Below are 13,023 nucleotides of genomic sequence, written 5' to 3'. Positions count from 1 at the left end.
AGAGGATTACGGCTCATTCTACTAGAGCAGTGGTAATGGTGGGAAAAGGTAAATTAGACTGAACCTCCAAGGCACTGCTAATGCATCTATTAGCTCCACCTGAAGATCCCTGGACCTCGACCCATATCTGGGTAGCTTGGTTTTGAGACGGGATGCCATGAGATCTATCTCCGGCGTCCCCCACCCGTTGCATATCTCCGCAAACATTTCGGGATGGAGAGACCATTCCCCCGGATGAAAGGATTGTCTGCTGAGAAAATCTGCTTCCCAGTTGTCCACACCCGGAATGTGGATCACTGACAGTGAACAGCTGTGGGCCTCCGCCCACTCCAGAATCTGAGATACTTCCCTCATTGCAAGGGAGCTTCTCATTCCACCCTGATAGTTGATGTAAGCCACCAAGGTTATTTTGTCTGACTGGAATCTGATAAACTGGGAGGAACCCAGAAGGGGCCAAGCCTTCAGAGCATTGAAGATTGCCCAAAGTTCCAGAATGTTGATCGGGAGGAAGCATTCCTCCTGAGTCCACAGGCCCTGCACCTTCTTGACACCCCAAACAGCTCCCCATCCTGATAGACTTGTGTCCATAGTCACAATCTCCCAGGATGGTTTTAAGAAGGATATCCCTCGGTACAGATGATCTGGACAGAGCCACCAAGAGAGCGATTCTCTCGACCTGTTGTCCAGAGAAATCTGTTGAGACAGATCCGAATGATCGCTGTTCCACTGCCTTAGCATGCAAAGGGAATGAGGTCCATGCTGAATACTATGAAACCAATCACCTTCATACACTGAGCCACAGAGGGCCTTAAGGAGGTTCCGGAGGGCAAGACATGCCGAAGCTAGCTTGCAACGTCTCTGGTCTGTTAGAAATATCCTCATGTGTATGGAGTCTATTATAGTACCCAGGAATTCCACCCTGGTGCTTGGTATAAGAGAACTCTTTTCTAGGTTAATCTTTCATCCATGAGACTGAAGAAGAGAGAGGAGAGATTCCGAATGGTCTTCCGCCAGATGAAAAGATGGTGCTTGTACCAGAATATCGTCCAAGTAGGGAGCTACTGCTATACCCCGGGTTCTGACAACGGCTAGAAGAACCCCTAGAACCTTTGTAAAAATTCTTGGAGCAGTAGCTAGACCAAACGGAAGTGCAATGAAATGGAAGTGCTGGTCCAGGAACGCAAACCTTAAGAACTGGAAGTGGTCCTTGTGGATTGGAACGTGAAGGTAAGCATCCTTCAGATCTATAGTGGTCATGAACTGTCCTTCCTGAACTAAGGGAAGGATGGACCATATCGTCTCCCTCTTGAACGAGGGGACATTTAGAAATTTGTTTAAGCACTTTAGGTCCAGAATCGGGCTGAAAGTTCCCTCCTTCTTTGGACCACGAAAAGGTTTGAATAGTATCCTAAACCTCTTTCTGCGATAGGCACCGGGACAATAACTCCTAAAGAGGACAGATCTTGCACGCACCCCAGAAAGGCTTTCCTCTTTTCTGGTCTGGAAGACAGGATTGAGAGGAGAAATCTGTCCTTAGGTGGATGAGACTTGAAACCTATCTTGTATCCCTGAGCTATGACCTCCAGGACCCATGGATCCTGCACGTCCCTGAACCAAGTGTCTGAAAAGAGCAACAGTCTGCCCCCTACATGATCCAGAGCTGGATCGGGGGCTCGCCCCTTCATGCCAATTTAGTCTCGGTGGGCTTCTTGCTCTGCTTGGACTTATTCCAGGACTGAGCCGGCTTCCAAGTACTCTTGGTTTGTTCGGGCTTAGCGGATGACTGATGACGTTGGGATTTATCAGAACGAAAGGAACGAAAATTAGAAACTTGTATCTTAGACTTGATCTTTTTATCTTGCGGTAGGAAGGCACCCTTGCCCCTTCTAACCATGGAGATAATGGAGTCCATGCCTGGACCAAATAAAATCTTTCCCTTTAAGGGGTGAGAAAGAAGTCTGGACTTAGAAGTCATATCCGCAGACCAGGACTTCAGCCAGAGCGCCCGACGGGCCTGAACCAAAAAGCCAGAAGCCGTAGCATTTAGGTGAATGATCTGCATGTTTGCATCACAGTTAAAAGAATTAGCAATTCTCAAGTTGTTAATTCTTTCCTGGATAACGTCGAGGGGACCCTCCACGTCGATTAAATCTGATAAGGAGTCACACCAGTAGGTAGCTGCTTCAGCAACCACCACTGCCGGTTGAAACAAATATCCCGTATGTTGAAACTTTTTTTTTGGAAGAGTTTCCATCTTTATATCCATCGGCTCTCTGAACGACGAGTTATCCTCAAGCGGGATAGTAGTGCGTTTGGCAAGGGTGGAGATAGCGCCATCCATTTTAGAGACGGAAACCCACAACTCCAATTGAGAGTCCGGGACTAGGAATAATTTTTTAAAGGAAGACTAAGGTGAAAAGGAAGATCCAATTCTGTCCCATTCATTCTTAATAATGTTTGCCATCTTTACAGGTACAGGAAAAGTTAAAGGCACTACCCTGTCCTTGTAAACTCTGTCTAATTTAGGAATCAAAGGTTCATCAGGCAGCTTGGCCTCTGGAACCTCTAATGTAGACAGGACTTCCTTTAGAAGAAAACATAAGTGTTCAATCTTAAATCTAAAGGCTGGTTCCTCCACATAAGGAGGCTTAGAGGCAGCAGACCCCGTCCCAGAAACTTCATCCTCTGAAGCCTCAGAGTGCAACTCATCCTCGGATAACTGAGACAGAGCAGTGAAATCCAATAAATTACATGATGACCCCGGGGCAGGAGAGCTATGTTTAACCTTTCGCTTGCGTTTAGCAGGGCGAGGTAAAGCACTTAGGGCTGCAGACACCGCCGTTTGTAACTGCGCTGTAAAATCTGGCGGTAAAAGGTCCCCTCCAGATGGAGGATTAAGCATGCTATGGCAAGCTGCGTGTGTAGAAGGGGATGAATGTAGGGTATGCACCTCACGGGACGGCGAGTCCTCAGAGATGGACGGCTCAGTAGTACTAAAAGGGTTAACCTACTTTGTCCAAACAACTTTGTCAAGGCATGTGGAACATAACTGAGAGGGTGGGCATACCAAAGCCTCCTCACAATATAAACAGGTATTACCATTTGGAATAGAGGGAGTACCCTCTAATATATCAGAATCCTCCATAGCTTAAGCTAATAACAGCAGGACACAGAAAATATACAAACTTTATTTCTCAAATACGGCATCTTTATACTCCCAATGGCTGGGGCACTCACCACCTCCTAGACCCAGACAATACAGAGAAATAGCGTCTTCTCCAACAGCCAGCTCAGACAGGAAAGAGGAAATGAAAGCGAGACCACTCCCGGTCACATGGTGCACAAGGCAGGACTGCCCCTGCTATGAGAAAAAGCGTGCCAAGCTACAAGCTGCACAGCACTCAAAGTAAAAGTAAAAACCTGTGCGTTCCAGCCACATAACAAACAGCCTATGAGCCCAATAAAATCTCACACATAAAGCAGCATAAAATCAAAGCATCACATTTGATTATTCCCCACTGTTCAATAATCCCTCTCAGGAGATATTAACCCATGATTCTATTAAGATAAAAAGTAGCCATACTGTGACCCTGTCTTCTAGTGTTTTGAACACATGTATAAAATTGAAACGATCTTACCAGAATCCATGCTGTGGAACAGAAACACAGTCTCTCAAGTGTGACAGTCTTGTAGCATCGCTCCTGACATGGACTTGAGTGAAGAAAAAACAGGCAGTGAAACTCGTCAACATTGATTGCTTAGGAGCTGTTAGCAGGCAGTCTGGATGGGTTTGCAGAAAGACTCTACCTGCATCTCCAGACTCTAACTTTGGTCAATGCTCTCACTGAGAGGCTGACAAGACTACTTAAAACTCCAGTCCCATATCGAAGGGCAGATACCCTCCCTAAGGAACTACTCTGAAATCTTCTGACACTTCTCTGCCATCCTCCTGTGACAAAAGGCAAAGAATGACTGGGGGAAGTTGGAGAGGTATTTAAGCCTTTGGCTGGGGTGTCTTTGCCTCCTCCTGGTGGCCAGGTTCAGTATTTCCCAACAGTAAGGAATGATGCAGTGGACTCTCCTTATATTAAGAAGGAAAACGTACTTAGAAGCTCCCAGTTTAGCTCTGTTAAAATGATTAGCAGGAAAACCCACTGAAAGTGGGTGTATAGCAAAAAAACAGACACTCACCCCTCTCCCTCCTCCTCTGTATATGAAAAGCTTCTTTACACAAACAGGAGCAAGCTGGAGTATGAATACATCAGTATACTTTAAAACTTTGGGGCTTGGTTAGGAGTCTGAAAATCAGCACAATGTTATTAAAAAATAAACAAAACTATACATTTAACTGTATAGGCTATATAAATTGATCATCTACAAAACATTTATGCAAAGAAAAATCTAGTCTATAATGTCCCTTTAATGGGACACTAAAGTAAAAAAATAAACTTTTATGATTCAGATAGAACATGCATTTTTAAGAGACTTTCCAATTTACTTCCATTATCAAATTGTGCTCAGTCATTATCAAATTGTGCTCAGAGTTTACATTGTATATGAGTCTGTGATTGGATGATGGCTGTCACATGATACATGATACATGATAAAAAATTGATGTAAATTTTTTAATTTGTCAAAAAAAGTCTACTGCTTATTTAAAATTCAGAGTAAGTGCTATTGCACTGTCTTTGTATTATGCACTAGTTGATTATAAAATTCTACGGTAGTCAATGGTCTTTTAATTATACTGATTGAAAACTTACATCTGCAGCAAATCAGTAAAGAACATACTCTTAACTTCATGCACTTATCTAATACAGATAACGAGATGTTGAGGTCATATTTATTATGCTTCTTACCTGAGATTCAATGACCCGGTATTTAGTTTCCCTCCTATAGGGCTTCTCCCGGCTTGTGATGTTGTTGTATTTAGATCCGTTTCATGGAGGTTACTAGTAAATAAAAGATTACACTTTTTTCTCTCCCCTTCAGGATCACAGAACAAACATTTCTATACTGACATTGCACAGATCAGTTACTACATATTACTATGAGCTTGAAAAAAAATCTATGATCTAAAAGATCTTCCTAGAGTTTTTTCTAAGATTAAACCCCAGCTCACAGAAATCATCTATATCTTAAAACTTGTGACATTTCTTTTTTTGCTGCATAAAATAAAAACATAAGTGAGAAAAATGTGCTTTTTAAAACAAACTAGTTACATTATCTGTCAGTTTTCTTGAAATTTAGAGGTTTAATTAGAGCTTTAAAAGATGATTTCTAAAACATAAAATAATTAGTTAATGTGCAAAAAGAAAATGCACTAATGTGTTACATTATGTATTTAAATCCTGCAATGCTTCAGAACACTACTGGGAGCTAGCTGAATACATCTAGTGAGCCCATGACAAGAGACATATGTGTGTAGCCACCAATCAGCAGCTTGCTCCCAAGCACTGCATTATTGCTCCCGAGCTTACTTAGGTATAACCCTAATTCCAAAAAAGTTGAGGCAGTATGAAAATGCAAAAAATTAACAAAAAGGGTAATTTGAAAATTCAATTCACCCTGTACTATATTGAACACACATTATTAACACATTATTTGATGTTTTACTTTGTGAATTTAATGTATTTTAATATACACTTATTTCCCATCTGATGACTGCAACACGTTCCAAAAAAAGTTGGGACGGGGCAATTTAGGACCAATATCGATGTAACAAGTTGAAATAAGATGGTGATGTGAAACAGGTGAGGCAATTGTGTAATCATAGTATATAAGGAGCCTCAAAAAAGACCTAGTCCTTCAAAAGCAAGGATGGGTCGAGGTTCTCCAATCTGCCAACAGATGCGTCCGCGAATAATCCAATACTTTGAGAACAACATTCCCCAAAGACAAATCAGTAGGATTTTTTGGTATTTCACCTTCTACAGTGCACAATATTAAAAGATTCAAGAATCCGGTCAAATCTCGGTGCGTAAAGGGCAAGGCCGAAAACCACTTCTCAATGCGCGTTATCTCCGATACCTAAGACGTCACTGTCTCAAAAGCCGTCATGAGTCTCTAATGGATATCCTGACATGGGCTCGGGAATACTTTGGTAAACCTTTGTCAGTCAACACCATTCACTGCTTCATCCACAGATGCAAGTTAAGTTTACTATGCAAAGCAGAAGCCATACATCAACACTGTCCAGAAGCATCGCCGACTTCTCTGGGCTTGGTCTCATCTGACATGGACAGTAGCACAGTGGAATTGTGTTTTGTGGTCCAATGAGATAAAATTTCAAATATTTTATGGATAAAACAGCCTTCGTGTTCTCCCGGCCAAAGAGGAAAAGGACCATCCAAGCTATTAACAGCATCAGGTACAAAACCCAGCGTCTGTCATGGTATGGGGGTGTGTCAGTGCCCATGGCATGGGTAACTTGCACATCTGTGAGGGCCCTATTAATGCAGATAGATATGTATACATTTTGGAGCAACATATGCTGCCATCCAGATGTCGTCTTTTCCAGGGACGTCCCTGCATTTTCCAGCAGGACAACGCCAAACCACATTCTGCACGGATTATAAGTGCATGATTGCGTCAGAAGAGAGTGCAGGTGCTAGCATGGCATGCCTGCAGTTCTGACCTGTCTCCGATTGTGTGGCGCATTATGAATCGCAAAATAAGGCAACAAAGGCCCTGTACAGATGCGCAGCTGAAGACATGCATAATGGATGAAAGGGGGGAAATTCCGCTTGCTAAACTTAACCAACTGGTGTCTTCAGTGCCCAAATGCTTAGTAAGTGTTATTAAATGAAAAGCTGATGTTACACAGTGGTAATAGTCGACTGTCCTAACTTTTTTGGAGTGTGTTGCAGTCATCAGATTTAAAATGAGTGTTTATTTTAAAAATACATTGAATTCACAAAGTAAAACATCAAATAATGTGTTTTCAATATAGTACAGGGTGAACTGAGTTTTCAAATGACTCTTTTTGTTTGTTTTTTTGCATTTTCCATACTGTCCCATATTTTTTTTTACGGAATTGGTGTTTTATGTTTTTCAACAAAAAATAACATGAGAGCAAAGTAAATTTGATAATGGTAAACTGAAAACGATTGTAAAAATGTAAGCTCTATTTTTAAGTTTAATTCTCTTTAAAAGAACTATTGGCTAGATTACGAGTTTTGCATTATGAGCGGCTCGGTGCTAACTTGCAAGTTATTGTCACCGCTCACCTCCCTATAGCGCTGCTATTACAGGTTTGCAAAAACCTGGCGTTAGCAGGCAATATGTTAGCATTGAGCAAAATTGAGCCCCATACCACACTCAAATACCAGCGCTGCTTTGAGCTGATTTTACGTGCTCGTTCACGATTTCCCCATAGACATCATTGGGGAGAGCCGGCTAAAAAAAAGCCTAACACCTGCAATAAAGGAGCGTAAAGCTCCGTAATGCAGCCTCATTGATTCCTATGGGGAAAGAAAATGTATGTTTACACCTAACACCCTAACATAAACCCCGAGTCTAAACACCCTTAATCTGCCACTCCTGACCTCACCGACACCTACATTACACTTATTAACCCCTTATCTGCCACCCAACATCGCCACAACCTACATTACACTTATTAACCCCTAATTTGCTGCCCCCAATCTCGTTGCTACCTACATACACTTATTAACCCCTAATCTGCTGCCCCCAAACTTCGCCGCCACTATACTAAAGTTATTAACCCCTAACCCTAAGTCTAACCATAACACCCACTAACTTGAACATAATTAAAATAAATCTAAATAAAAATTACAATTAATACTTAAATAATTCCTATTTAAAACAAAATACCTGTAAAATAAACCCTAAGCTAGCTACAATATAACTAATACAGTAGTTACATTGTAGCTAGCTTAGGTTTTATTTTTATTTCACAGGCAAGTTAGTATTTATTTTAACTAGGTAGACTAGTTAGTAAATAGTTATTAACTATTTACTAGCTACCTAATTAAAATAAATACAAACTTACCTGTAAAATAAAACCTAACCTGAGTTACATTAACACCTTACACTACAATTAAATAAATTACATTAATTAAATACAATTAACTAAATTACAAAAACAAACACTAAATTACACAAAATAAAAAGAAATTATCAAATATTTAAACTAATTACACCTAATCTAATAGCCCTATCAAAATAAAAAGCCCCCACAAAATAAAAAAACCCTAGCCTAAACTAAACTGCCAATAGCCATTAAAAGAGCCTCTTGCGGGGCATTGCCCCAAAGAAATCAGCTCTTTTACCTGTAAAAAAAAATACAAACAACCCCCAACAGTAAAACCCACCACCCACACAACCAAACCCCCCATATAAAATCCTATATAAATAAACCTAAGCTCCTCATTGCCCTGAAAAGGGCATTTGGATGGGCATTAAAGGTGAAAAAATCATATTGGCTGATGCAATCAGCCAATAGGATTGAGCTTCAATCCTATTGGCTGATCCAATCAGCCAATAGGATTGAGCTTGCATTCTATTGGCTGATTGGAACAGCCAAACTCGTAATACCGGCGCTATGGAAGTCCCATTGAAAAAGGACTTTTTGAAAGCTGCGGTAGTTATGTTGCGTTACGGCCAAAAAAGTGTGCGGTACAGCTATACCTACAAGACTCGTAATACCAGCGGTAGTGAAAAAACAGTGTTATGAGGCTTTTTCATCCATAACGCAAAACTCGTAATCTAGCCGTATGTTTTTAACCCCAAAAATTCTTAGAGGCAAAAAAGGTCAAAATACAAATTCAATTTTAAAGAGAAGCATTTTTGGCAATATATTTCCATTAGCAAAAATGCTTCTAGTAAAAGTTCTTGCTTTTTCAGCTGCTGTCCAATTTTCTGTTTTGACCTTTTTATCCCTTTAAGAATTTCTGAATCTATTTGGTGTCTTCTGCAGACCCGGACTGGTCATAGGGCATAAAGGGCATTTGCCAGGTGGGCTGGGGCCAGTTGTAGGCCGGGTCTGGTTGCCTTAGCCACACAAAGTCACCAGTTATATTATTTGTGCATGATGAAGGGCCAGCTCTGCCCTGCCTCTTACTGCCTTGCTGTGTCTGTGAGCCAGTAACAGAGAAGCAACTCCTCTTCATGAGTGATCCCTTTTGATGCCTGTGGGTGCCTGTTTTTGTGTGATTGAGGATGTCTGGGGTGCTTTGTATGTGCATGTGGGTGCTGACTGACTGCCTGTAGATGTCTTTGTGTATTTTTTTCCTCTCTTATAGTGCCGCTTATGTGTGATGACAAGTGCTCAGGTTCCTGCTATTTTTATTGATTGTGACTACACAGTCTAATGAGCAATAAGCACTTATTCTTTATTTAAATGTGAAATGTGAAATGTGCCTGTAAAATCATTATGTTTAAAATCAATAAAAACATTTTAATATACATCTGATAATTTAGATTTGTTTCAAGGTCGCCTATATCAAAGAGCTAGTTGTTAATCTTCTGCTACAGAGAACAAGAATTTGCAGACAGATTATTACCTGAGATCCACCTGCCAAGTATTCTTTGCTCTGCTTGGGCTCCTCTCAGACTGTGACCTTCTGGAGCTGTGATCTTTTTCTTTTCGATTGCTGGTAAGAAAAAGATATTATATATATAATTATTTTGTCTCAGACGAAGACTAAGATCCGCTTAATTTGGTATTTACAATAAAAATGTTGGGTGGATTATTTTTGAATAGTGGAGTAGCACCTTATTTAGCAGTATTAAAGGGATACTAAACCCAAATTTTTTCTTTCATAATTTAGATAGAGCATGCAGTTTTCTAATTTACTCATATTATCAATTTTTCTTTATTCTCTTGGTATCTTTATTTGTAAAGCTGGAATGAAAGCTTAGTAGCGGCTCATTTTATTTAACTAATGTAGCCACCAATCAGCAAGCACAACCCAGGGTGCTGAACCAAAAATAGGCTGGCTTCTAAGCCTTCAAATATGTTTCAAATAAAGATACCAAGAGAACCAAGAAATATGAATCAAAGGAGTAAATTAGAAAGTTGCTTAAAATTGCATGCTCTATTTGAATCATGAAAGAAAAAATTGGGTTTAGTGTCCCTTTAAGCTTCAACAACGGAGTTATTTCTCTTGGTATTCTTTGTGGAAAGCTAAACATAGGAAGGCTCAGAGGAATATGAGTGGTAGCACTATGGGAGTATTAAGGTGCGCTGTGGATAGTTTGGTGCAGGTAAGAGTTGTGGAAATTAGCGCTGAGGATAGCAATGCTTTAGAGGAGATGTGCACTAATGATACTGCAGAATTCATCTGTTGTAGAGCTAAACACAGCGCAGGCTAGTCTGATTTGAGGACAGCACTGATTGAAACCCAAACATCGGACGTGACCCTGTGAAAAAAAGTGTTGTGGGAAAATGTAAAAGGCCTGTGAAAGTGCTATCTGGTGCTTGGTTATTTGTTTATAGTGATCCTTGCTCCTGAGCCTCCTTTCCTGTTATGACCTTGGCCTGACTTTTGGATCCTGCCTTATGCCTGTACCTGTTTTGGACTGATTATCTGGTTGCTGACCTCTGGAACGGTACTTTGGGCTATTCTTTTTATTACTCCCTGTGCTCAACGTCACAACTTGTTTCTCGATTACTCTCTTGTTGTCTCTTTATCGCACTGCACCTGGTTCCTGTCTACAACTACAGACTTTTGGCTTGACCCTGACCTCGGCTTACAGAAGATCTCCTCCTGCACAAGTGAATCCAGCAAATTTGATAATAGAAGTAAAATGGAAACTTAATTTTAAAATTGTATAATGTATCTGAATCATGAAAGAAAAAATTGGGGTTTCATGCCCCTTTAAGACATACATAAAGACCCTGCTGTTCAAGTCTCCCAGACATACTACTAGTTTAATTATGAACTTAATACTTATGTTGCAGATGTAAGTTCTTTAAGATGTGCTCACCCACTATTTATCTTCAGTCCCATATGGCTCTTCTCAGACTGTGTTGTCCTGGGGCTTGAATCTACCTCTCCCTGTATGCTGTGAAAGGTGAAGACAGAGGGATTACAAGGCATAAATAATATCATATATCATATAAAGAAGAAAAATGAAAATAGTAGCAAATATCCCTGTCTAGCCCAGTAAGGCACATGCGTAGGCTGGTACATTGGCAAGAGATGCAAATAATTAAAACTGGAATGTGAATCAGTGCACTTAAGTCTTTAATAGAGGCATTTTGCAATTTTTTTCTTGTAAAAATATATTAGTGGTTTGTAGGACGCAAACTAAGTCTTTTGCTGACATTATTAATATTATAATTTATTTGTATAACGCAGAAAAATTCCGTAGCGCTGTGTACAGAGATAGGGGTATACAATGACAAGGATTTATGATAAGATGCAAAATCATAACCAACTAAACACATTTAGTACAGGAGGAGGAGGGTGTTGATCCACGTTCATGATTTAGATAGGGCATGCAATTTTAAACAACTTCCCATTTACCTTTATAATGAAATTTGCTTTGTTCTCTTGGTATTCTTTTTTGAAAGCTAAACCTAGGAAGACTCAAACTGATTTCTAAACTGTTGATGGCTGCTTCTTATCTCGGAGCATTTTGACAGTTTTTAACAGTTAGACAGTGCTAGTTCATGAGTTCAATATAGATAACATTGTGCTCACTGCTGTGGAGTTATTTATGAGTCAGCACTGTCTGGCTAAAATACAAGTCTGTCAAAATAACTGAGATAAGGGGCAGTTTGCAGAGGCTTAAATACATGGTAATCAAAGAGGTTAAAAGTATATTAATATAACAGTGTTGGTTATGCAAAACAGGGTTATCTTTATTTACAGCAGTTGTATAGAGCATTCAGTATGAATGGATGTAGATTGACTGTAATGTTTATCCAGAAGAGGCGCAAACTTGGCAGCAACCTGCAGCCTCTGCTAGCGTCTGTTGAGGTCAAATGCTTACTGGGCTAAGGAGCACTCCTAAGCAAGATTTTTATATATGCCATATGAGGCTGATGCCTTTCCCCAAGTTCCTATTACAGGCCGTGCTAAGAGAAATATGAGTGTTAGCACTATGGGAGTATTAAGGTGCGCTATGGATAGTTTGGTGCAGAAAAGAGCTGTGGAAATTAGTACTGAGGATAGCAATGCTTTAAAGGAGATGTGCACTAATGATACTGCAGTATGCATCTGTTGTAGAGCTAAACACAGCGCAGGTTAGTCTGCATTGAGGATAGCGCTGATTGCAACCCAAACATTGGACGTGACCCTGTGGAAGAAAGTGTGTAGGAAAAAGTAAAAGGCCTGTGAAAGTGCTATCTGGTGCTTGGTTATTTGTTTATGGTGATCCTGGCTCCTGAGCCTCCTTTCCTGTTATGACCTTGTCCTGACTTTTGGATCCTGCCTTATGCCTGTACCTGTTTTGGACTGATTATCTGGTTGCTGACCTCTGGAACGGTACTTTGGGCTATTCTTTTTATTACTCCCTGTGCTCCACGTCACGACTTGAGCTTGTTTCTCGACTACTCTCTTGTTATCTCTTTTTGGCACTGCACCTGGTTCCTGTCTACAACTACAGACTTTTGGCTTGACCCTGACCTCGGCTTACAGAAGATCTCCTCCTGCACAAGTGAATCCAGCAAATTTGATAATAGAAGTAAAATGGAAAAATTTTTTAAATTCTATGATGTATCTGAATCATGAAAGAAAAAATTTGTGTTTCATGCCCCTTTAAGACATACATAAAGGCCCTGCTGTTCAAGTCTCCCAGACATACTACTAGTTTTAATTATGAACTTAAGACTGATGTTGCAGATGTAAGTTCTTTAAGATGCACTCACCCACTAATTATCTTCAGTCCCATATGGTTCTTCTCAGACTGTGTTGTCCTAGGGCTTGAATCTACCTCTCCCTGTATGCTGTGAAAGGTGAAGACAGAGAGATTACAAAGTATAAATAATATCATATAAAGAAGAAAAATGGAAATATTAGCAAATATCCCTGCCTAGCCCAGTAAGGCACA

At 40.4% G+C, this 13,023-nt stretch overlaps 1 protein-coding gene across 1 annotated transcript in view; it reads right to left on the bottom strand.

The window, feature by feature from the left end:
• The window catches only part of SYNE3 (spectrin repeat containing nuclear envelope family member 3), a 256,474-nt gene that overhangs the window by 61,382 nt on the left and 182,069 nt on the right, over nt 1-13,023 (bottom strand). Inside the window, exons 17-20 of the mRNA XM_053708894.1 lie at nt 12,842-12,919; nt 10,954-11,031; nt 9,528-9,617; nt 4,860-4,952 (exon numbers count right to left, since the gene is read on the bottom strand). Coding sequence (XP_053564869.1) covers nt 4,860-4,952; nt 9,528-9,617; nt 10,954-11,031; nt 12,842-12,919 — 339 coding nt within the window. The remainder of the gene's footprint in view (nt 1-4,859; nt 4,953-9,527; nt 9,618-10,953; nt 11,032-12,841; nt 12,920-13,023) is intronic.

The sequence above is a fragment of the Bombina bombina genome, chromosome 1, assembly GCF_027579735.1.
Source record: "Bombina bombina isolate aBomBom1 chromosome 1, aBomBom1.pri, whole genome shotgun sequence".
NCBI classification, from domain to species: domain Eukaryota; kingdom Metazoa; phylum Chordata; class Amphibia; order Anura; family Bombinatoridae; genus Bombina; species Bombina bombina.
The sequence above is the reverse complement of the archived record's forward strand: the minus strand, read 5'-3'. Positions and strand labels throughout refer to the sequence as shown.